A 27,500-nucleotide genomic window follows, 5' to 3' on the forward strand; every position below is an offset into this window, starting at 1 on the left:
AACAGTCCACCTGTGGTTAAAGTTTCACTACACATGTGTGTGTCTGTGTGTGTGTATCTATTCACACAGGCACATACATACACACACTATATATATGCATGAGTGTACGCTGGTGTATACGTATGGAAATATTTATACCATGAGAAGTCAAAGTGAACACGTTCATATTAAGACAATAAAATAAATTCGTAGAAACATTCTGTTTATTTATATACTAGGTACATTGCCAGCTCGAAAGATGAAACTAATCAAATATTTACAATTAAACATTGCAACACATGACAAGGCAATATATATTAGGAAGAGAATTTAGCTGATTCTTTTTAAACTTACTTGTAGTATTCTTCACTTGGTGTCTTCAGGCTAGATGTATACAACGTTGATACATTTCCTGCAATGTAGACAAAAACATATATAACAATCATTTATATATATATCTATATAACTATATATACACAAATATACATAGGCGCGGTGTAGGCGCAGGAGTGACTGTGTTGTAAGTAGCTTGTTTCTCAATCACATGGTTCCGGGTTCAGTCCTACTGCGTGGCACCTTGGGCAAGTGTCTTCTACGATAGCCTCAGCCGACCAAAGCCTTGTGAGTGGATTTGGTGGACGGAAACTGAAAGAAGCCCGTCGTATATATGTATATGTATATTGTGTATGTGTGTGTGTGTGTCTGTGTTTGTGTGTGTGTCTGTGTTTGTCCCCCCAACATCGCTTGACAACCGATGCTGGTGTGTTTACATCCCCCATAACCTAGTGGTTCGGCAAAAATTGATCGATAAAATAAGTACTAGGAACACAAAGAATCAGTCCTGGGGGTCGATTTGCTCGACTAAAGGCGGTGCTCTAGCATGGCTGCAATCAAATGACTGAAACAAGAAAAAGAGTATCTTTGGTATCTTCTTTGCATCCGGCATTTTATCCTTGGTCATGTATATGAATGAAGACATATTCATTCATTTCCTGCTTTTCTTCACAAAAACGAGAAGGTACATTGCGGCACTGTCGGATGCCCTCTGCATCAGTTCTTGGGTGTCTCACATTTGAGGGCTCGATCCCTGATGTGTCGAAACAATTGTAGTGATTAATAAAAGCTCTCGTGTCTTCCATCTTCCTTCACTCTTTAACAAGATACACAGCACTGTGAAAATGACCGTCCCTTACTAGTAAGCCACCAAGTATAAAACATTTATTTTATTATCTAATAAACCTATACATATATAACTATATATATATATATATATATATATTATATATATATATATATATATATATATATATATATATATATACAGACACACATACATGAAGCACTCCGTCGGTTGCGCCGATGAGGGTCCCAGCTGATGCGATCAACTGAACAGCTTGCTTGGGAAATTAAGGTGAGCACTCAACAAACACGTGTACCCTCAACGTAGTGCCCGAGGAGATTCAATGCAACACAGTGTGTGACAAGGCTGGCCCTTTGAAATACAGGTACTAGTCATTTTTGCCAGCCGAATGGGCTGGAGCAACGCGAAATAGAGTGTCTTGCTCAGGGACACAACGCGCCGTCGGGAATTCAACTCACGACCTTATGTTCACGAGCCGAATGCCCTAGCCACGCGCCTTCACACATACATACATACATACATACATACATACATACATACTACATACATACATACATACATACATACATACATACAAACATACATGCATATATACATATATATATATCCCAACAGATGATTGCAAACATTTTGGTATTATTATTTATTCAGAATTACACCTGTTTCATTTCTACAAGTAGTAGAATAGATATAGGTTATCGACTATTAGAAAATCTTCAGTACATATTTTCTACATGTTGTAACTCTTATTAGCGAATGAAACACGTGTAATGGTGCATGAATAATACAAAACATGTTTTCCATCTCTTGTTTTGATGCTACTACACTGCAGGAAACATTTCCCTGTATTTTCAAATAGTATGCATGTGTGACATAAGTACAACAAGTGGAATACTGAAACGAGAAGATATGCTTTACGAGGACACAGTTTGGGTCTTAACCCTATCTACACACAACCACATACACGTATACACACGCACACATATATGTCTGTCAACGTAAGTATGTATGTATGTATGCGTGTATATATATATTATTTTATATATATATTTATATATATATATATATATATATTATATATATATATATATATATATGTATATATATATATATATATATGTATATATATATATATATATATACACACACATATATATATATATATATATATATATATATATATATATATATATATATATATTATGTATATATATATATTATATATATACACACACACATATATATATATATATATATATATATATATATATAATATATATATTATATATATATATATATATACACTTTTTTTACTGCGGCCATGCTGAAATACTGCGTTTCGTCGAACAAGGATAGGACTTATTCTTCGTAAGCTTAGTACTTATTGTATCGGTGTCTTATCCCGAACCGCTAAGTTACGGGGATGTTGACATGCAAGGGCTTATTTCAGTTTCCGTCTACCAATTTGAACTCACAAAACTTTGGTCGACCCAAGGTGCCATGCAGTGGGACTGAGCCCGGGACCATGTTGTTGGTAAGCAAGCTACTTACCACACAGTCACTCCATCACCGGCACGGCAACACTTTAATAGAAGTACATTCGATCCTCGTTTTCAAATATAAAGGAACCAGTCAACGACATATATCTCTCTATTGGTAGGAAAATTAGTATTGATCTGAGTAAGTTTTTAAACTTACATCAGAGAAAGTCTATCCATCATTTGACCGCAGAACGATTAACATAGATATTTAGGCTGTACACAGTCTAAGAAATAAACTAATTAGTCTAAGATTTATAAAACACATTCAACGACAAAGAGGATTATCAAATTATTTACAGTTAATTACACACTGTTTATTGGTAATCTAAAATTAATCTGTCACTTTGTCACATGACGCATTGTTGGACAATTTAAGGTGTCCAATTTAACAGAATAGTTCTTATGCCATGCAAATAATTATAAGCTGGTAGCCAAATCGTCTGGAGACATTTGGTACAATTTGTATAATAAAAGTCTCAGTAAAATGGAACGTAACTTGTAGAATCAACTGTATGTACTCATTAATGTTTAGAATCAGTGCGGCTAGAATTTGGTTTGCTAGTAAACGTGTGCATTATGTCAAAGCGAATATACACAATTATAAAGAACACACGCACGCACTGACAATCACGCGAATACGCATACACGTGTATATATATATATATATATACATGTGTGTGTATGTGTGTGTGTGTGTAAGTGTGTGTGTGTGTGTGTGCGCGCGTGTGTATGTGTGTGTAGATATGGTTATCTACACCTGAATATACATACGGAAATAGAAATACATATGTATGTTGTAGGCATATCAATGAACATTTGAACACACACACAAATGCACACACACATACATACACACACACACACACACATATATATATATATATATATATTATATATATATATATATATATACACAGACTACACACATATTATATTATATATATATATATATTATATATATATATATATATATATATATATATATATATATATATAATATATATATATATATGCATGTAAGTACGGGGTGTATAAGGTATTTGAGGACATACTTTTTCTGGGTCATGCTGTATTTTTTGCTAGCTCTATATTATCTTTGTTTCAGAAAATAATAATGACAGACCTTCTGCTTACTCAAGAAATGGAGAGGCATGATGTTATTGTGGTTATAAGGGCGGAGCTTAGAGATTTAGAAATATCTTGATTTTTAAACCTTGCCATATATTTCGTCTACAAAGTTTGTAAGGAGCTAGAGACTGAAAATGGAGAAGCATTCTAAATGTCCTGAAATCATCAGAATACCAGTATTTATATGGCAAGTTCCACAAACCATTTATTACAATCCCAGAAATCCCACGAGGTCAATTTCAAAAGATCTCCATTTGTCAGATGGAGCAGTCAGAAATATTGTCCACGAAGACATTAGATATAATTTTTATATGACGAGGAAAGGTCAGTTTGTCAGAAAAAGCAAAAGAAAAAAATCATTACATCAGATATAAAGGCTTTTAAACAAACTGAAATATCAAACAGAAGATTTGATTTGGTTTTTCTCAAACGATAAAAACTTCGACCAAAATCAAACATTTAACAGAAGAAATGACAGATGGTTATCTGTAGACCATTCTGAAGTTTCTAGTGTTATGTATACGAAATTTACCGCAACTGTCATAGTTTTAGGGTAGTCAAGAAGGGTTGTCTCCATAACTAACTTCTATCTGTCTACTACTTGTTATCTGTTATCTACTTGTGAAGTCATTCACTCGTGAATTTCATCACACACAACATGGACAAAATTTATTCTTAAAAAAATATATATTCAAATAAATAAAACATAATATCATGAATAGCGATAGCGAAACCGGTCGATATATTAAAAAATTATATTAAAACTATGTAAGTGTGCGTATTTACCGTTTTTAATTTCTTATTTACATTACAACTCACAACGTGGGGATAATCGAAATTGCTCTTTTCTGTTACTACTGTACACACACACACACACACACACACACACACACACACACACACACACATATATATATATGTATAATTCAAACATATAAGGGATGGCCATAATAGGACATCCGACTCACTAGAAAGAGCAGTTAAACTCCAAACCACTAATAGTTGTAATTCTGAAATGGAAAGAGAAATAAGAACGGTTTACCCTATCCTTTACCCTATATATATATATATCTATATCTATATATATATATATATATATATATATAATATATATATTATATATATATATATATATATATATATATATATACGAGGGTGAGTCAAAAAGTAATGTCATTTTGTTTAGGCCCGGTATAATTACCAGCACAGGAACATTTATCGTACATCAAAATGAAGCTGGTCCTCTTTCAATCACATCCCTACTTCTCAACATAGTCACCGTTTTTCTCAATAGCAATGTTCCACCTTCGAATGAGTGCATGTATCCATGCTCCGTAAAATTCTGTTGACTGTTCTTTGAGCCACTTCTTCACTACAGTTTTCACTTCCTTGTCACTCGAATAATGTTTGCCTCTCAAACCCTCTTTCATGGAACCGAAGAGATGATAGTCCAGTCACGATGATAGTCCAGAGACAAGGAAGTGAAAACTGTAGGGAAGAAGTGACTCAAAGAACAGTCAACAGAATTTTACGGGGCAGGGACACATTTGAAGGTGGAACATTGCTATTGAGATAAATGGTGACTGTGTTGAGAAGTAGGGATGTGATCCCCAGAGAACCAGCTTCATTTTGATGTATGTTACATGTTCCCATGTTGGTAATTATACCTATCCTATACAAAATGACATTACTTTTTGACTCAACCTCGTATATATAAGTAGAGAGAGATACAAAGAGAGAGAGAGAGTGAGAGCGGGAGAGAGAGAGTGAGAGCGGAAGAGAGAGAGAGAAGAGATGTATACGTTAGTTTAGGCTTGTAATATGAGAGTGTGTATATAGTGATGAAGTCAGTGAAATCTAACTTACGTTGGCTCATCTTTGAATGAATTATTTTCTTTTTCACTACTTAGTAAATATTTTCTTATTCTTTCGTTCTCCTTCTCTCTTTTTCTTTCTTACCTCTTTCTCTCTTAGAAACTTCGCTGATGGCTAATTTCATATCTCATCTATATGATGAATGATTTAATTTTGTTTGTAAATACAGTACTTTGTTCATCAGGAATTATTCGGAAATTATTTCTATTGCTAAATTCAGTAAAACATCTACATAAAATCTACGATTTTCCCTAAGCATCAGAAAGTAATAGTAACCGACATAAAATATACGAAAACAAATATACGATATACAGCAACTCATAATTTTATTTGTTTGTTTATGAGTATATATTCTTATGAATTCCGTTGCTAATTTCCGTCTGTTGTATAAATATATACACGCCAATGTATAATATATGATTCATGTTCTTAGTTTGTAAAGTAATTTTGCCTATACATCTATGTATGTATATATATATATATATATATATATATATATATATAGATATATACAGCAGTGAATAGACTGTCGTCTAAGCTACGCAAAAATGAAAATAACACTGACATCTCATTTTAACAAATATATTTACCCAAATTATATACAAAGATCTTGGAACACTAAAGAGAAAATTTATTCGATAAAATCGCCGTAGGTTTCAACCTCGGCCTCCAGACGACTTCGGAATCTCCTGTAATTCTCCTGGACGGTCCCCTTTTATAAGTTGGTGAATGCTACCATAATCCTCGCCTTCAGTTAATCTTTGGTGTTACAGGGAGTTTTGTTGGTCTGTCGCTCAACTGCGACACACACATAATAATCAAGGGAGTTGCAGTGGGGAGAGTTTGGTAACCAGATGTTAGGAATGATGTGGTTGCAGAAATTTTCTGACTGCCATAACTGGGTTCACCTGCGTGTGTAGCATAGTGCAGAGATTTACAGCAGCAACTCTTCTGAGTCAGGGCCACACTCCTTCCTCTGGGGCATTGATGTAGGCATCCGTCTTGAGACCGTATGGAAAGATGAATGGAGGTTTAATGTCGCGATCACTGGAGATCACTCAAAACACCATGATGTTGACTGGATGTTTGAATTTTATCACTCTTGGTACATGTACTCAAATTGCACTGTCCTCAGATTGACACCTATGTACTCTGAAATTTTCGTATTGGAGCTTCCGCCTCAAATGCCAAGCAGTCCACTATGTCATTTCTAAAGTTAGGCCGAGTGAATTGCGTCATGGTACTGTTTTCCGCACAGACGGTGGCCAACCAACACTACTATATTGTGTAGTCGGCAAAATCACAAACAAACCATGCGCATGCGTGAATTAAAGATATTAAATGGCAGCAGTTTACCCATCGCACCATGTATATATAAACGAGGGGTATATAAAAATGTTTTGAGCTTTGAAGTCTTGTACGAAGTGTGGTTTTATTGAGGCTCAAGACTTCATACACCCCTCTTATTTATAAGTATATATATATATGTATGTATATATGTATGTATGTATGTATGTATGTATGTATGAATGTATGTATGTATGTATGTATGTATGTATGTACATATATGTATTGGGTTGGCAACTAAGTTCCCGCCGTTTATTTTAAAATTCTCGAATACATTGCGTTTTTAAATTTTGGAATCCTTTTGAATCATTTTTTTTCTAGTTAATTCTTGTTTATTTTCCGATGAATCTATCACTGACATCTCGTTTTAACAATTATATTTACATTCCAATTAAATGGTAATTTAAATGGAATGTTAAGTTAAGAAAAACGAGCATTTTAGACACCTCCTTCTCTTTGTTTTTAATCAAGGTTCCAAGGCCGCAAAAGCTGCTCGCGGCATTTGTGCTGTATATGGGTAGAGGCCAATAGCAGAAGGAATCGCTCGGGATTGGTATGCCAAGTTCAAAAATTGAAATTTTGACCTCAAAGACGCTCCTCGTTCTGGCCGTCCAGTTGATTTCGATGAAGAGCGATTCTGCTGAGGTCGACTTTGCCTTTCATCCTTTCGGAGACGATAAATTAAGTACCAGTTACGCACTGGGGTCGATGTAATCGACGTAATCCGTTTGTCTGTCCTTGTTTGTCCCCTCTATGTTTAGGCCCTTGTGAGCAATAAAAAAATAAGAAATCAACATACAGTCAAGCAAAGTAGCTAGTTAGAAGGTATCTATAAATCTATAAGTTATGAAAATAGTAATTACAGTTGTCCCTCGAATATCGGGGGTGATTCGTTTCAAAATCCCGTACGATAGGTGAAAATCTGCGAAGTAGAAAAAGTACTGTACTGCATATTTTTTAATTACCTTTATAATTTGCATATATTTTATTTTAAATGCAAAGCAACACCCCGGAAGAATCGACGTAAGTTTGAATAATAAACTGCGATAAGTGAAACGCGATAGGTGAACCACAATTGGTCAACCGTGATAGGTGAACTGCGATAGGTGAACCGTGATATGGCGAGTGATTACTGTTTACTGAGAAGCAATATTTATCGCTACTTTACCATGGCTGTCCCATAGGAACCGTTTCCATCCCCAGGAGTACGCCTCTTTCAACTGGTTATTGATGCAATCTACACTCGATATATATTGCCAGCAGGGGAGCGAACTCCTACCATCTTCTAGAAACAACGACGGAACTATTAGACCGTTTGTTTTCGAGCTCTTTTTGCTCATCTTCAGTGGTGAACACCCGTCTGCTAGAAGTATAAGTCGTTCACTCCGGCTCGCAATGTATAGGAAATCATGATCAAGCGACTGTCAGTCACTGATCTTGCAACAAGCCAAGTAGCGAATTAGGAAATTTCTACAAGAGATTAAAGTAGTTGCTATCATGAGAAGTAATGATTATCGCCACTTCAACATGGCAGTTCTGTAGCATCGTTTTGAACCCCAGGATGACTACTCCTCCAGCTGATAATCTTTAGTATTTGCACCTGTTGTATATTGCAAAGCAGGGGAGTAACACCCTATCATCTTCCAATGAGCCGTTTCGAGTTGGGCAGTTTTCATTTAGTTGATTTTACAGCCACAATTTTTTACCTAAATTTTGGCCATTTGGATATTAGCGTTCTATGACGTCATTTCCTATTTTTGCCGTTAGAGGTATACGTCAACGTCATGGGTGACGACCTCGTCATATGAGTGACGCAATATACCCTTTGTGCTTTAAATCTTGCCTTGAGTAGGGATATGCATATTACTTCCATAATACATTACCATAATTATGGAGGAAACATCTGTTAATATTTATTAATATCAGTTACTATCTTTTTATTCGGTATGATGTGACGTCTATTGCTGTTACAATTACATGTAAAATAAGCATACGGGGGAGTAGTGTTTTTAATACATTCATATATATATATATATATATATATAAATTAACCTTAAAATAGAAACAGACATTTTCTACAAAGCCACAGACGCCAAACAATACCTTCTCTTTAATTCATGCCACCCAAGACACACTAAAACAAACATCCCCTTCAACCTTGCAAGAAGGATATGCACAATAGTGTCAGAACAAAATACCAGGAACTTCAGACTGCAAGAACTCAAAAACACCTTAATTGACAGACATTACCCAGCTCAACTCATAGAGGATGGGATCAGACGTGCAACAGAAATCAACATAGAAACTTTAAGAAAAGTTCAACACAACAACACACCTTCCCCGAAAATACTACCTTACATATCTACATACAACCCCAGAAACAAAGAAGCTTTCACCATCATCACCCAGAATTTACCAATACTTCATAAAAACCCCAAATTAAAGGAAATTCTAAACATACACCAAATCATTAAAAGCTACAAACAGCCTAAATCACTTAAAAAGATTCTCACAAAGGCAAAATTATCTTCTGAAATTACGGATGCAAAAGTAAAAAAATGTGGTAGATCGAACTGTGCAATATGTCCTAACCTACTAGAAGGATCAGAATTCTTCTTTAAAGAGGGACAGAAATTCAAGATCAAATCTAACTTTACTTGTGCCTCTGAAAACATAATTTATGTCATAAAATGCTCGGGCTGTGACCAAGACTACGTGGGGTCCACGGGACTATCACTCAGACGTAGATGCACACTGCATCGACAACAGATTGCATTCCCAGAATATAGAATGATACCTTTTAGTGAGCACATTGAGAAATGCGCAAAGCAACTACAACCACAATTTTTAATCTTTCCATTTTACCAATGTGCTTTCGGATCATCAACACAAATTAGACTAAACAAGGAAACATTCTTCATTGAAAAGTACAAACCCAGACTCAACTATCCAAACATAATAATACAGAGAAATTCACACTAAGAGAAAAAGGAAAAAAAAGATTTTTAAGCGATTATCTCCCTTACACCGGAAGAAATCACGCACTACCTTCCCTTATTTAGAACTCTCCGTAGCAAAAAAACAAGGATAACGCTATTAAAGATAAATATTACGTCGCAAGAAATTTGAAGAGCTAAATGCGAAACCGGTCTTTCTTTAAAAATTATAAAATTATGTCATTATAAGAAGGGAAAAAAATTTTTCCAATATTCTCCAGACATATTGACGCAAATATATATATTCTTTAACATTTAAGCCTTCTGTCGTTTTTTCACTCTTTACTATTTTCTTATATATTCACCCACGTGCTTTCACAAACAAACTTTCTTATATATATATATACATATATATATATATATATATATATATATATATATATATATAGGGTTAGGGTTACACCGAAAATGGGTGGTATGCGTATTCGTTACCTCCGCATTTTTATGTACGTGTATATGAAAGATGATTCAAAACATTTCATACATCACAACACATACTCACTTACTCACTCACTCTCTCTCACACACATATACACGTCCATTTCATATACACTTACATCTTACACTTTCTCCTCTCTTACTTTCTCTTTTCACTTTAAAGCAAATGTCGCCTTTTCATTTTATCCTCTCTTTCGATTTCTACTCTCTTCAAAGTATACAGAAATTAAAACAATTTTACGGAAATTAACAAACAATAATATGATCCCATATATGTCGAATTGACAACTTTCCTTCTTCAAATGAAAGAATGCCACAAAATAACTTCCTTTGAAGACACAAACATGCATACACACACTCTAGGTAAAACTTCTGTGCGAATTATGTTAATTCTTGCAGTGTGAACGTGCAAATTTACAGCTCAACTCAATTGAAATGATCTTTTTCTATTGTATAATTTGTGTTTGTGATGAGCGCATTTAAAAACCTGATCTTCGATATAAACTTAAAGGGAAGTTTTCCCAGAAATCCTGTCCTTTACCTCTTCTTTCTAGCATGTCCAAGGTGACATTTCCGTCCCCCGCTCTTATTTTCTTCTTAAGTTTCTTCCGAGTCCTATATTTGCGCTACAGGAGATTAGGATTTCATCCACAAAACACGTTCTCAATATTTTAATTTTCTCCCTCTCTTCACTAAATTAAATTCTTAGTTTTTTCAAATTTTTATTATTGGTAATCCATGGAGAAAAGCACAGAAAGTACGAATAAATAGAAACCCATAGATTTAAAGAAAATTAACAAATTTTAAAATCCGCACGGCATTCTGTATGATAATTTCTCTCGAGACATTTTCATTGTGTATAGAGCATTTTGCTCTTAAAATACACGTCTCTTTATTATATGTGTAACTATATTATCTGAATTGTTCATGGTCAAATTGACTCTAGCACAATATAATTTTCTGCACTGGATATTAAAAGAAATTACTTTACAATGAAAGCATTCAAATTATAGAAAAATTCCTTCCTGGAGTGTTTTTCTTTTTTAGATTGAGAAAACTGGAAAGAATGCATTGATAAATAAACTATAAAAATGTAAATATGTAAAATAAGCCTCAATATGATTCAAAATTTCCCTATTATTTTGCGAAATATCTTGAATAGGAAAATGGCGATTTATTAAAAGGAAAAGATTTATTCATGTGCGATATCAATCCCGAAACGTTAAGCAAAAATACTTATTTAAAAATACCCCTTTGTTATTATCTGATACATACATACATACATACATACACACATACATACATACATACATACATATACGTATTTGTAAGGAATATGAATAAATATCAAAGATTAATTTACGCACACACTCACACACGCTCACACACACATATATAAATACATATATAAATGAGTGTGTGTGTATATGCATCACAAGCTCAGACATGACTGATGCTTAAGAAGCACGCGTCACTTTCATGTACTCCTGGATTCGGTGCCGCTGCGCAGCACTTGGGAGCAGTAGTTTCTGAATAGAATTTCGTGCAGAGACGTTAACATACGTGTATGTATGTATAGATACATTTGCATATACATGTATTCTCACATACACGCACGCACACACATGCACACATACACGTACATGCACACACGCACATATATTTATAAACTAAGGTCATCACTCGTTATCGATTATAGCTGGTAGTATGTAACAAGTTGGGAGTACAAGAATGGGAAGTTTCCGGAAACTATATACATGCATAACCTTTCGTTCGTATCAATAATTCATTTGCCGTTTTTATTAAAACGATAGTAAAAATGTGAAAAGTGAATAATATAAAAGATCTATCAATGATAATTATACGAATCATAATAGAAGTTGCTCTAAAATGTCAAATAAACTGAAATTAAGAACTTACTGTTATGGCGATTTTCGTCATACAAAAAACAGTTGTCTGAATTCCATGAATTGTTACAGGAAGCCCAGGGGACTTCACTCTTCATTGACGCAAAAAAGTAGTATAGTGTGTGACTGATGATGACGTTATAATAAAGCATTATGAACCAACTGATGATCACCATAGCAAAACCGACACCTGCAAATAGAAAGAAAAATAGATTTAACTTTCACTATCTTTTCAGATATATGCAAAAATAGAGAGACGAAAGTGAATAGGACAGATAAATCAAATGATGTACCGGGTCACAAGGGAAGGGAGCAGCTTTTTGTAAATTTCAATGTGTCAATAAATGAGAGGCATAGGTCTTGCTAATCGAAGCAAGATATCTGTTGATAAACAAGATTCCGTGAGTAGAAAATTACGGTTGCAAACTAGGATAACTCCACGAACGGTATTATTTTCAGTAATAGTATTAGTAACAAGGGTACAGGTTTAAAAGGCAATTTATACGGCATTTTATATATAGTTCTCCATGCAGTAGTCAATGCCTAGCGACAAAATTGCAATTTGCTTGACTCCATATAAATATTCTTTCCAGTAAGTTTTATGGATCTTTGTTCTATTTGTTACTAGAAAAAAATTGTCGTTCCATTTCCTGATGAGGATGCCTACAGTGAGGATGTTGTTGCTATTATTATTATTATTATTATTATTATTATTGTTATTATTATTATTATTATTATTATTATTATTATTATTATTATTATTATTGAGTGAGTGAGCCGTGCGTGTCATCAACGTGACACTGGGGTAAAACATACGAAGTCCAGTATACCCATCATGACTACACGTCTGATGAAGATACACCAGGCACACGCATCACAAACATATAAGCGCGATATGGTGATCTCATACCAAGATAAACAACACATGACCTTGCAGGTGGGCCCAGTTAGAATTTTCTTCAGATCTAGTATCCAACCCCGCTTAAAAGGTCCCTGAATAAGGGTTGTTTAAGGATGATGAACTAAACACCCATGATTCAATAGAGGAATTATCCTAACCCCAAGAATTCCTTTCAACACCTGGCTATGATACTCCCCCACTAATTCTGCTCGTGATCAGAGATGCACACATCGTCAGCCACTAAGGGGCATGCTCATCTAGTAAAGTTCAAACAACTGACAACTAAATCTGCAGAATATTTGCTGTGACGGATCTTTTATACCAAGCCAAAACAATATTATCTTCATCATCATTATTATTTTATCACGTGCCTTCATTGCACTACTGGCTGCTTTTTTTAATCATAACTAATGCGCCTACTGTAAAAGGAATTGTCTCTGTTAGGCTCCACATTCGAGTTATTATTCTTATTATATTATATAAAAAACAAAGAACATGTATGATTATCGACATTGTTATTACCTCCGCCTTAGCGCAGGCGGAGGTATTGTTTTCAGTCGTCTTTGTATGCTTGGGATTGTGAGTGGCACGAACTGATCAGATTTTGGGATTGATCCGATACAGGACAAGAATTCTGAATTATGTTTCCGTTTTCTTTTACTTGATTTTTGTGAGCGGTTGGGTTCATTTTTAGTATTCTCATTTGTGAGAGCAGTCGAGTTTATTTCAGATATTCGCATATTTAAAAATCTTTGAGAGGACGTTGGTGCTGCACACAATCTAACTACGCTGGTGCTCTTCTCCTAATTTTCCAGCTCTCAAGTGGTTTTGATCTTACATGCTGAGCAACTTGCTCTGGAATCGGCTTTTTGGCATTAGAAAACCATGAGTAGTTGTATGTGAATGCACAACCTCATTTAACCAGATGTTACTGAAAATCACTCCTGATCCCATCCTCTGCTGTTATTCTGCCACAAAGTTAATGATGTTCTGAACATCAACATCAGTACCAACATTCTTGACAATCACATTTCAGTTGCATCAACAAACGTATTGCATGGCTCGTGAGCAGTGTGGTGAATGAACTCTACATGCCATTTCGTCTTAACACCAGGTAAATGCAACCAGTATTTCTTCAACTGTTCTGTCGGGATCATGGAAGCCCTTCCTCTTAAATAATGCCACATTTTTAAAATTAAGTCTCAATATGATTAAAAATTTCCGTATTATTTTGTGAAATATCTTGAATAGGAAAATGGCGATTTATTAAAGGGAAAAGATTTATTCATGTGCAATATAGTAATCTCGAAACGTAAACCAAAAATATTTATTAAAAAAAACTCCTTTGTTATCATGTAATACATACACACACACATACATATTAGTAAGGAATATGAAAAAAATACTAAGTAGTAATTTACGCACGCAAACACACTAACATATACATACATATATAAACGAGTGTGTGAGTGTATGCATCACGACCTCAGACATGACTGATGCTTAAGAAGCACGCGTCACACTCATGTAGTCCTGGATTCGGTTCCACTGAGCAGAACTTGAGGGCATGTACTTTCTATCTTTGCTTATGATTTTCCAGTAGCTTAAAAAGTGATGTTACAGTCTTGTCCATTTCTCAGTGTGCCAAAGAGTCAGTGTCACTAGTAACATATCTTTCCTACATCCTTTCCTTTCTCAGGAGCTAGCCCAATTCAAAAACTTTTCACTAATTTAAAATCGTTATAAAATTGCTTTCGTTACACTTCCTAGTAACATTATTTGAAATATCCATATTTGTTTTTACTCGTTAAAATCAAAATATTTGTTGTATATTTTCGAGAAACCGTATTAAATTTCTTTCTAGTTGTGAATATTAAACATTTTGTTTTCAAAATATTTTGACGGCACCGTCGACATTGTACAGATTCTTGGTTGATCATGCTACTTATGGGAAATATTGTTTTTTTTAGATAACGAAAACACTCGAGGCACACATTGCACCATTCCATCTCATGATAAAGAAAAACTAACCTTCCGAGAGTTGCATTGTTTACAAAACGAAAGAAAATGCAAATATATTGTTTTTCTTCATAAAACAAGAGGTGGGAAATCAAAATTTTTATCCCGAACTGTATCGAATATGACCATATACATTAATAGTAATAAATTAATAATAATAATAATAATAATAATAATAATAATAATAATAATAATAATAATAATAATAATAATAATAATAATAAGACCAAAGCCGTATTACATTAATAGTAATAAATTAATAATAATAATGATAATAATAATAATAATAATAATAATAATAATAATAATAATAATAATAATAATAATAATAATAATAATAATAATAAAAAAATATTCAGACAAATACATAACAAAAACACCAGGACTTACAAACACATATAACATACAGAAAATTGCACTACTAGGCACTGCACACATCCTACGCAGAACACTTTCCATACGATAACCATCAGAGCATCACAACAAACCAAAGCACATACCCAAGGCACACAGAGCTGCGCTCGGTAGTGAAGTGAAAGCACGCTATAAAAATAAAACTACTGAAAAATGATAATAATAATAATAATGATAATAATAATAATAATAATAATAAGACCAAAGCCTCCCCACCAGAAATTACCAAAAACATGTAATGAAAAGAAATATTACAAGTAACTGCAGAATATGTGGAGATGGACAAGAAACAATAAATCATATTATCTCTAGCTGCCCAGTCCTGGCTAAGAAGGAATATATTCACAGACATTACAGAGTTGGAACCTACATACATTGGAAGCTATGCCAACATTATGGAATAACAACAGAAAAAAGATGGTATAGGTACACACCAGAAAAGGTCACAGAAAACGAGAAAGCAACCATACTCTGGGATATGCCGATACACACAGATAGAGAAATTAAGGCCAACAGACCAGATATAGTTGTCAGAGATCATGAAGAAAAAAAAAATGCTTTCTAATTGATGTATCAATACCGGAAGATGACAACGTGTCTCTAAAAGAAATGGAGAAACTCTCAAAATACAAAGACCTGGAAATAGAGGTAACTAGAATGCGGAACCTGAAAACAGAAACAATTCCTATCATAGTAGGTGCATTAGGCATGATAAAAAATATTCAGACAAATACATAACAAAAACACCAGGACTTACAAACACATATAACATACAGAAAATTGCACTACTAGGCACTGCACACATCCTACGCAGAACACTTTCCATACAATAACCATCAGAGCATCACAACAAATCACAGCACATACCCAAGGCACACAGAGCTGCGCTCGGTAGTGAAGTGAAAGCACGCTATAAAAATAAAACTACTGAAAAATGATAATAATAATAATAATAATAATAATAATAATAATAATAGTCTAGGTGATCTCAAATTTTAAAAGAAACTCATAATTTTCCCATGTTTTCTTAAGCATTCTCTAGCACAATAGTAGGTAAAAGACCAAATACATGACATCCTAGGTATAACACCAACATGAATTTCTGACCTGGAGCCAACTTGTACAAATACAAAGCAAAAGTCAAACACATAATAATAATAATAATAATAATAATAATAATATAATAATAATAATAATAATAATAATAATAATAATATAATAATAATAATGCCCTGATGCAATACCAGGCAGTGGCTCTCATGGCTTCTGATCTTAACTGATTGGAAGTGTTATCATGTACATTGTTTTGTCTTGGTATAAAAGATGGGCTACAGCAAATATTCTGCTCAATACCACAGATTTGCGTGTCAGTTGTTTGACCTTAACCAGTTGAGCATGTCCCTTAGTGGCTGACGATATGTGCATCTCTGATCACGAGCAGCAGTAGTGGGGGAGCATCATAGCCATGTGTTGAGAGGGATTCTTTGGGGTTTGAATAATTCACCTCTGGAAACATGGGTGGTTCTTTCAACATCCTTAAACAGCCCTTATTCAGGGACCTTTTGAGCGGGATGGGCTACTCAACCTGAAGAAAATTCTAACTGGGCCCCACCTGCAAGGTCATGTGCTGTTTATCTTGATATGAGATCACCATGTCGCGCTCATATGTTTGTGATGCATGTGCCTGGTGAACCCTTATCAGACGGGTAGTCATGATGGGTATATTGGGCTTCGTATATTTTACCCCAGTGTCACTTTGATGGCATGCACTGCTCTCTCACTCAATAATAATAATAATAATAATAATAATAATAATAATAATAATAATAATGATAATAATAATCATGATGATGATGATGATGATGATAATGATAATAACAGGCATCATAGAGCAGCACAATATTTTCACTGTATAATTTGCAAAAATATGGACCTGCCCCATGGTAAAAACCACCTCCAGTGCTTGAAAATGATACTATCTTATCCTCTGCAAATTCACCATTCGAACTGGCAGAAAAATAGATGCGAAGACGCCAGGCATTATATTGAAAGATTTCTTACAATTATCATGCCTCCACATGGCTGTCAATGTTACGACCTACCAAATACTGAGCAAGTGTAAATATCTTGAAATAAAAATTGGCAAAATGTGGAACCTCAAGACTAAAATAATACTTTTTATTATAGCAAAAGGGTCTGATTGCTACCTAGCTCAGATACCAGGAAACCCCAACATGGCAGATTTCAAATGATAGTGCTCATGGGAACTGCCCATATCCTACGTAAAACACTGTCTATGTAATCTGAAATTTTAAAACAAACTTATTATTTTCATATGTTTTCTTAAACATTCTCTAGAACAATACTTTGTGCAAAACCAAATACATGACACCCTAGGCATAACACCAACATGAACTTCTAACTTGTTGTCCCTTGATATCTCTGAGTGAGACTTGGAACCAACTTGTACAAATACAAAAAAGAAGTCGAACATATAATAATAAAAACGACAGTAACAACAACAACAACAACAACAAAAACAATAATAATAAAAAAAAAGAAAATAATAATAATAATAATAATAATAATAATAATAATAATAATAATAATAATAAAATTATAGCGAAGAAAATGTGATCTGAAAGGATGCATTGAGCAACTTATATGCAGCGCTCAGGAAGAAGCTTCGAGAACTAATTACATCAAGTTCCAAATAGATAAGAGCAGCGGGTTCCCCTTTGGAGGATGTGTGACAGTAGAAACGAAAGAATCTCACCTATTGTGAGTGAGTGTAGCAAGCTGGCCCAAAATTACTACAAAAAGTAGGCTATAGACACTGCACGAGTGCGTACGGAACGGTTTCGTCGCTCTGACCGCATCTCGGGCAAGTCGGTCCAATGTGTCTCGAGCCGTGCCTGTAGAGCTTATCCCACTGGAGGCTATGTGAAATGTACTGCCTGAACAGAACACGGAAATGGTACGAGCATGAACCTGAAGGAGTCACCATGAACAAGGGATATAAGTTTCCGTGGGACTTTATAATCCAATGTAACTCCCTAATCGAGGATCGGAGACACAGTTATTGTTATGGCATGGAAGGAAAAAGGAAACCAAGGTTACACATATTATCATACCTGTGGATGCACGCATAAGTAACAAACAATTAGAAAAGATTGAAAAGTGGTAAATACTAAAAGATGAAATTGCAAGCATGTGGATTATAGAGAGAGTGTCTGTTATTGCAGTAGTTGTAAGGGTACTCGGAGTACTAACAACCAAGTTCGAGAAATATGTCAGAGAAATCGGAATCGCTATGAAAACAGAGAAAGCCCCAAAAGCTGGTCTGCCGCGGACAGCTATGATTTTGAGACTGGTGTTTGGGTGTAGAATGTCTCGCACGATAACTAATAACGAAGTATCAAAGCATATATTGTGCGCAAAGAGAACCTGTGAGGCATCTGTCGGCAGGCTGCTGTTCGCAGTCCCAGAATCTGCAAGAACAAATAGTCTACGAAAATTATTGTCTATGAAATCTCAAAAGAGTTTTAAATGTACTTAACAGTAAACACTTTTTACTATCATCTTAACATCAGACTACCATCTTAACAAATTTCTTTTAAAACAAACTTTTAATTTACTTATATGTTGACAGACGTTCTCGGGAAGAATACTTTGTGCAAAACCAAATATATAGTACTCTAGTCATAACTCCAACTTGGACTTGTAACTTGTAACTTCTTATTTCTTGAGGTCTCTAGGTGAGACTTGGAGTCAACTTGTACAAATACAAAGCAAAAATCAAAATAAAATAATAATATCAATAAAAATAATAATAATGATGATGATGATGATGATGATGATGATGATGATGATGGTGGTGGTGGTGGTGGTGATGATAATAATAATTAAGTCGTTTATTGGTCACAATGGCTTACATAAAATTACATTAAATGACATACAACATAAAAGACAAAATTGGCCGATACAATGGGTTATATATATTGTAAACAATATATATAACGATTAAGAATTAAACAATTTAAAGCTCTCAACAGGGGAGGCGATTTAAGGTCCTCAAGGGCAAACCCACAAAAGCCACGTGTGCCTAAACAACAGGGCAAGAGCCCTTCTACTTCGATTCTCTTTTTACAGGTGTACGCTTAGAATTGGCCCTTTCACACTGACCATTCTTCCAGCATTCACCCCACTTTCGACAAACTTGCTACAAGGCAACACTTCCCTATCCACCCTCAACTTCCTTTTCAAGTGAAACTTGAAAGAGTTGGTGATGGCTTGGCCAAAGAGGAAAAGGTTAGGATATTTAGATAGAGATAGATAAATAGATAGATAGATAGATAGATAGATAGATAGATAGATAGATAGATAGATAGATAGATAGATAGATAGATAGATAGATAGATAGACAGACAGAAAGAAAGAATGCTTCCCGATAGCACTGTCAGGCCAGGGATGTTTGGTGCTTGTCCATAGGTCCCTGCCCAAACGTTGTCCTGAACAGGCGGGTCAGGTGTTCTTCGTTGAATCCCAGATTCTGCCTGAGAACGTCGTCTCAACTCCCCTCCATTAAGCTTCTATACAACACCTTCGTGGAATTGAAGTCGCAAAAGTTTGGTCCTGGACGGCAGCGTTGCTTGAGAGCAAGGCGGCACACGCGGTGCCATTCGTCTAGCCTCGGTCTCTGTTTGATCCACGACTGCAGCTCGGCCAAAGAGACGAGCTGCGTGAAAGCGCGCCGAACAAACGGTGATCACACCTGTTCACCGTCGTCTACGAAGCGCCGGAGATGTCTTAGCGCATGTCTGCGCACCTTCAACCACGTCATGCCAAGCCCTCCATTTAGCGGGTGTTGACAGCATATGGATCGCCTAACCATCAGAACGCTTCCCTGCCACAAAAAGCGGAAGAGTATGCGTTCCAGTTTGGTAATGGTAGGGTTGGGACAAGGCACGAGGGTCAGACGGTAATCGATGACGGATGCGATGTACGCGGTCGCCACCTCCGCCCGACCTTTTAGGGATAGCCTCCCCTTGGCGCATTGCTGGGTGAGTGTGACCACGGTACTCGTTATCTCACCCTAGTTCTTCAACTAGCAGGCTAGCTAGCTCGCTAGATAGATACATACATACATACATTCATTCATACATACATACATACATAAATGCATACTTACGTAAGGATAGATAGATAGATAGATAGATAGATAGATAGATAGATAGATAGATAGATAGATAGATATATATATATATATATATATATATATATATATATATATATATATATATATAGATAGATATATAGATAGATAGATATATAGATAGATAGGGAACGAGGGATATTTTTAGTAATGCTCGTCGTAGTGTTTAATGCATATTGTATTAATTTACTTTGTGTTTCTCATGTTTACAGGCGCTGGATCTATGCCTTTTATATAATTTTATGTATAAGAGCTATACATATATTTAACTATACATATATTTCGTTTCTTTTGTTCATCTATTTGTTGACTTCTTATAATTCCAACTTTTACGATTCTGCAGTTATTTAGCAGAAGTATTTTAAGTAGATTCCTATACGCCTTGAAGATAATGTGAACCAGTTTGCATGGGTTTTATATTTGTAGATACTAATTGTAACGATATAGTAGTTCTTTGTTTATTTTATATCCTCGGAATTATTGCTCGAGGTTATTTTGTGATGGGGGTATAATAAAGAATGTAAGGCTGAGGTTGGTGGTAATGTTCTTATTTTAAGTAACATGTTTCTGTTATGTTTATAGAGCTGCAATGATTTTATGGTGAAGTGTAAAACCTTAACAAATAAATCAAATAAAAATGTATTACGAGTTTATAAAATATTTCTCAAGCACTGATAGTGAAATTAAAGAAATAACTAAGTAAATGTTAGACAAACAATGTAGATGTTTTATATCAGATGTAAGTGACGGATATTGAATGTATTCTGGCATTTCCTGAATGATTAAAACTAGAAACAGAAAAAAATACAAAATTATTTCCGGAACGACAATGTATGGAAGGGTAGACATTCACAATGGACTTTGTAAAACAAAGGTATTTTTCGGAGTTGTTATTGTTCTATTATTTCACTTTAAAAGAAGTTCACACTTGTTATAGTGTACAACAGACTATAATTATTCAAAGACCTGAAGTAGTTTATCATGATTAGGGACACAAACCTATACCATTAAAGATGACAGTTGTTTTCTGATACAGTTCCTTTGTACATTAAAAGCGCAAATTCACTTTTATTTCCCTTTTTTATATCATTTTACAGCGATGTGTATTATCAAAGCGACAAAGACTTTCGTCATACCAATTTCGATACTGTTATTGATTTTCACGGTATCTATTTCTGAGAAGTATACATTAAAGGAATAAAGAAAATATTCATGTTGCAAAAGAAATCAAATCTCGTTAAAGTTTATTTGGTCATAATAAGGATATATTGTTTGTTGGAGAATTTATCTGAGCTAGTGTTATGTGAGTAGTAGGAAGGGGAACTTGTACTACAGTTTCGTAAATTATTCGAGGGAAGTAAACCTCGCGGGTAAAATAATAAATATGTACGAAATATATAGGATGGATTAAATACTCCAAGTTGTCAGAATACCAAATTGGTATACTAAAAATTTCAAAATAAAATAAGATATCTACTAAAATTCTGCTACGAAACCTATGTATATAATAAAAGAGTTGTTTTAATAACGAGGAAATGTGTTTATAGACTGCTATCTATTTTAATTGTTCAGGTAAAAAGTTACAACTCGGGTCTCTATTGGCTTACACGCAAAGAGAAATCTGATAAGAAAATGTTAATTCTCACCCATTTAGTGCTCACATAAGTAGGAATCAAATGGTTGTCCTGCTTTCTAATATTGATTTCAGATTTCGGTACAAGGCCAGCAAATTTGGATGAGGGCTAAGTCAATTACATGGACTCCAGAATATATCTGGTACTTATTTTATCAACCTCTAAAAGATGTAAGACAAAGTCCATCTTGGCAGCATCTGATCTCAGAATGTAAAGACGAACAAATACGGCTAAGCATTTACCCAGCATGCTTACGATTCTGCCAGCTCACTGTCCTATACTGTTTTTTAAATATTGAATAGCATAGCAATGGCAACGTGCTGACAGAATCATTAGCACACCGGGCAAAGTGCTTACAGGCATTTCGTCCGTCTTTATGTGTTTTGTCCAAATACCGTCCAGGTCAACTTTGCCTTTCATCGTTTCGGAATCGATAAAATAAGTTCCAGCTTAGAACAGGACAGAGGTCTGTGTAAACTAGATAGCCACTTCCCTGAAATTATTGGTCTTGTGCAAAGATTTGGAACCAATATCAAATAACATAGTAATTACTGACAACATGATAAAAGTGTCTTCCTCCTGATTTAGCAAACATTATTTTTGCAATTTTAGTAAGGGAGCAAATATTTCAACGTCCAATTTATGATGAAACAAAAGACAACCTTTATTCGTATTCTAAAGCTTGTTTTTTTCTATATCGATAATTGCTTCTTCTAACGTCTCGAAAGACTGTTTGAAAATTTGGCATTCATTATATGAGTTAGAATAAAACTGAACATCACATCAACATTCAAATTCTAGGGAAACATTGCTGGTAATAGGCAGTTTTGTTTCACAACGACAGAAAATAATTAGATTAGTTGTGAACTGAAATTATGCTTTCCTGGAGGTACGTGATGCAATCATAATATAATTTCTGAAAAATTTCGTCCCTCGAAGATGTGAAATACACTCAATAGCTAAACAACACACATCCGCAGACATGGGACAGAACGTGATTGCAAAGTTCATGTCATTGATGAGATCACGATGTAAAATCTTTGACAAGCCAAGGATTGATTAATTAATTAACCGAATAGTTACTCAAAACATCGATTGCTTAATTGGTCAACTAGTTAACCAATTGACATAGGCAAAAATAAAGAAGTGAAACAGAACCAGTGTGTGTTGTGTTTATTACTGGCATAATGATGTTACAGACATACAAAAATATACACTTCATGGCACGAGTTCACATCTATAACGCCGCAAACCAAATACAGAGATGTATATCCATTTTCATAATCACTGTTCGTGAATCTGTTACTGTACGATGTTTTAATATAACACTGTATCGACTCACACGGCCGGACAAGAATTCCTACATAAACTTATGCATACAGATCACATAGAAATACATACATATATATATGTAAACATATATATATATATATATATATATATATATATATATATATATATATATATATATATATATATATATATATATATAGGGAGAGAAATACGCGCACACACACATATATGCTTACATGCATGTATGTATATTTATATATTATATATATTTTATCGCATTAATGTGTTCGTTCTTTAATTGGAATTTTGTCCTAAGATTTCTAATGTTTTTTCGTCATATTTTATTTTCAGATTCTTTTTAAAAATTCGTTTAGGTATGAAAGTTTGTATTAAAACAAACAGTATATGACTTAACTTATTAAACAAAGTTCAACAAATTCATTCATAGTTAAGTAAGGAAGGAGATTAGATGTTAAAATGGATAATAGTTTTTAGTTTTGATATTGCTATACAATTGTTTCATACCAATGGACTCAGATATTCATAAGTAGAACATTGTAGTAGTCTTACTTGTACTCTTCAGTAGTGAATAGAAAAACGAAAAAATACGTTTAAAGTACATAGGTTTTTTCCTTAGTTATTATTTTATGGGACTTATATATTTGTTCTTACAGAACTTTGTTTAATAAGAGAAATTATGTATTAATTATATATATGTTGGAAAACATTTAGCGGCATTGTGAAAAATAACTTGCTACACATTACACATGGATACATACATACATACATACATACATACATACATACGTACATACATACATACAAACATACAAAATACACTATTGGTGTTGAAATTCCACTGAAGGAGCCTGGGATCTAGGTTAGAAACCAGCTCTTTCTCTTTTAGCAAGAAACATTGAAATAAAAATGAATAATGACATATATATATATATATATATATATATATATATATTGATAGAAATGGTAAGACAACAAAAGAATGAAAGAGACCTCAATATTATCTAAAGAAGAGGAATTTATGTGTAAATATATGTGACAATTATTCGGTGGCCATGATAAAACTCCGAGTTCCCGCCCCGACATCCGAAACTCGGAGTTTTGTCATGGCTACCGAATAATTGTCACATATTATATTTACGGATACACACACACACACACACACACACATATATATATATATAATATATATACATATATATATGTATGAATGTATGTATATATGTATGTATGTATGTATGTATGTATGTATGTATGTATGTATGTATGTATGTATGTATATATAAATGTGTATGTGTGCGTGTGTGTAAATGATTATCTAGATAAGGTAGGATTTTTAGAAAAAGAATCTAACCAAATAACTCGCACATTATAAATACAATCTCGGAGGGGAGAAGCAAAAGCGTACAAGACTTTTCTCAAATTCAAAATGTGACATTGTTTTTGTTATTTAAATTCCAACAAAGGTGCTTTGTATCCTTGTTAGAAACAAATACTTTCATCGGATGAAGACGAATTAAATAATTAATAATCAGAAGAGAATACATACACACACACTTACACAGACCCATACACAGATATGCGTGCGCGTTCATATTTACATGATTGAATTAGCGTGTAAGCGGTAGAGCTTTCCACAGACACGCAAACTCTCGACATTATTAGCGTGATATAGTTTGTGACGAGACTATATATATTCAACTGCAAGTACAACCCATCTGACCAGCTTCTGTATAATTTCCGTCAACATAATTTTTACTGGAAATGTAATGGGAAGAGCCGTAGATATAGAAAAGGATATTTGACCAAAATAACAATCAGTGAGATCGTACATGGAATCTTGTTTTTCCGAAGAAAATTTCTCAACCATTCGGCCATAGAATGGCCAACATTTCTTCATTAAATTAAGTATAAAATAAAATAAAAAAGTAAATGTTTTTCTGAAGGTCATTAGTTAATTTAATGAAGCGAATTGGTTTGAATTGAGTAGAGATGTCATGCAGCCAAACGATTTTCGCTAGGAGCTGATCCGTTACATTAAGGTGCTTATTAATCTAATTGTATTTCAGTCTCATCTAACCCCAACATACAACATATATAACTTCCTGGAACTAAAATTCAATTAATGTTTTTTTTTTTTTTTTTTTTTGGGTTTTGGAAACTTGATCTCCTATAGTGACTGATTGGTTAAAAGACCATTCTGAGAATTGATAAAATACTGGAGCTGTGGAACCCGAAATTTATTGTCAGTGATTACTAAGCAATATATATATATACATATATATATATATATATATATATATATATATATATATATATATATATATATATATATATATATATATATATATATATATTTATCATTCGATACAGTGTATATTTAAACACATAAGGAATTCACTTATAGGGATTCTACACGCTAGAAAGAACAGCTAGGTTCTATAACCACAAAAATTGGGGATAAAATTCGACAGGAATAGATTTGGAAATGAAAAACATTTACCGTCCAGTTTCCTGGACCAATTGGCTTCTAATCTTCTTTTAGCGAGTCAAGGAGAACTCGCAAGATCTGATACATACATACATACATAATACATACATATATATATATATCATTATTTAGTGAGTTCGATTCTCGAACCGTGCTGTATATTGCGTTCTTGAGCAAACACTTTATTTCACGTTGTTCCAGTGCAGTCGGCTGTATATATGAGTCACGACGTCACTGGCGCCAAGCTTTATCGGCTTTTGCCTTTCTCTCGTACAACATCGTTGAGGTGGAGAAGGGAGGCTGGTATGCATGGTGGCTGCTAGTCTTCCATAAAAATCTGCAGTGGCAGGAGTAATGATAATTATAATGATGATGGTCATAACAATAATGGTACTACTGCTATTACTAATACCAACACTGCCCCCCACGAACAACACCAATAATTAAAGAGATGATGAAGACGGTAGTAGCATCATCCATATGGCTATTGACTCCTTTGAAATATAAACATTTGTGGAACAGTAACAGTAGAATTCAATGAAAATAGGAATGTTGTTTACAACATTCTTAAATATGGCCGAACAATTATTCCTTTAGGTGCGGTGAAATTAAAGAATCTGTAACATGCCCAATAAACCGCGCCGTCTAATCTACATACTGATTAGTTGAAATGCAGTTAGAACTTAGTTAGTGCGTTCACCAAACCGTGATATATAAGCGACGTATGGATGGGTCAAAATACGGTTCGTAAGATTTAGCAGGCTGGGGCCCATCGGAGGGTATTTAAATGATGAATCTAACCATTTTACTACGATTGTCAATTGTTGAACAAATGGCAAATATGCGTCACGATGTGTTGCCGCTACTGTATATAACTCGCTCTGAGATTTATCATTGTTTGATTTCACTTTTTCAATATCAGTGTCAATCGATACTGGAAAAAGTATATGTATTTGTGAGGGGCACTGACTTCCCGTCGACAACTATAATTGTCACACGCCGATGATAGGTCAATAACTTGAAACTCGAGACCGTGTGTATCATAAGTTGAAGACGAAAGGATGGCTTCCCTTCACAAATACTGATATGGCACAGAAAGTGTGTCTATAGCCAGCTGGAGGAGGTGTTTTCCTGGAGCTACAAACTACAGTAGCATCCACCCT

The 27,500-nt window shown here is 34.4% G+C and overlaps 1 protein-coding gene across 1 annotated transcript in view; it reads right to left on the minus strand.

The window, feature by feature from the left end:
• The window catches only part of LOC115214430 (sodium- and chloride-dependent glycine transporter 1-like), a 346,642-nt gene that overhangs the window by 69,624 nt on the left and 249,518 nt on the right, over positions 1-27,500 (minus strand). Inside the window, exon 4 of the mRNA XM_036504407.1 lies at positions 12,366-12,542. Coding sequence (XP_036360300.1) covers positions 12,366-12,542 — 177 coding nt within the window. The remainder of the gene's footprint in view (positions 1-12,365; positions 12,543-27,500) is intronic.

This window comes from Octopus sinensis, linkage group LG7 (assembly GCF_006345805.1).
Source record: "Octopus sinensis linkage group LG7, ASM634580v1, whole genome shotgun sequence".
In the NCBI taxonomy this organism is placed as follows: Eukaryota; Metazoa; Mollusca; class Cephalopoda; order Octopoda; family Octopodidae; genus Octopus; species Octopus sinensis.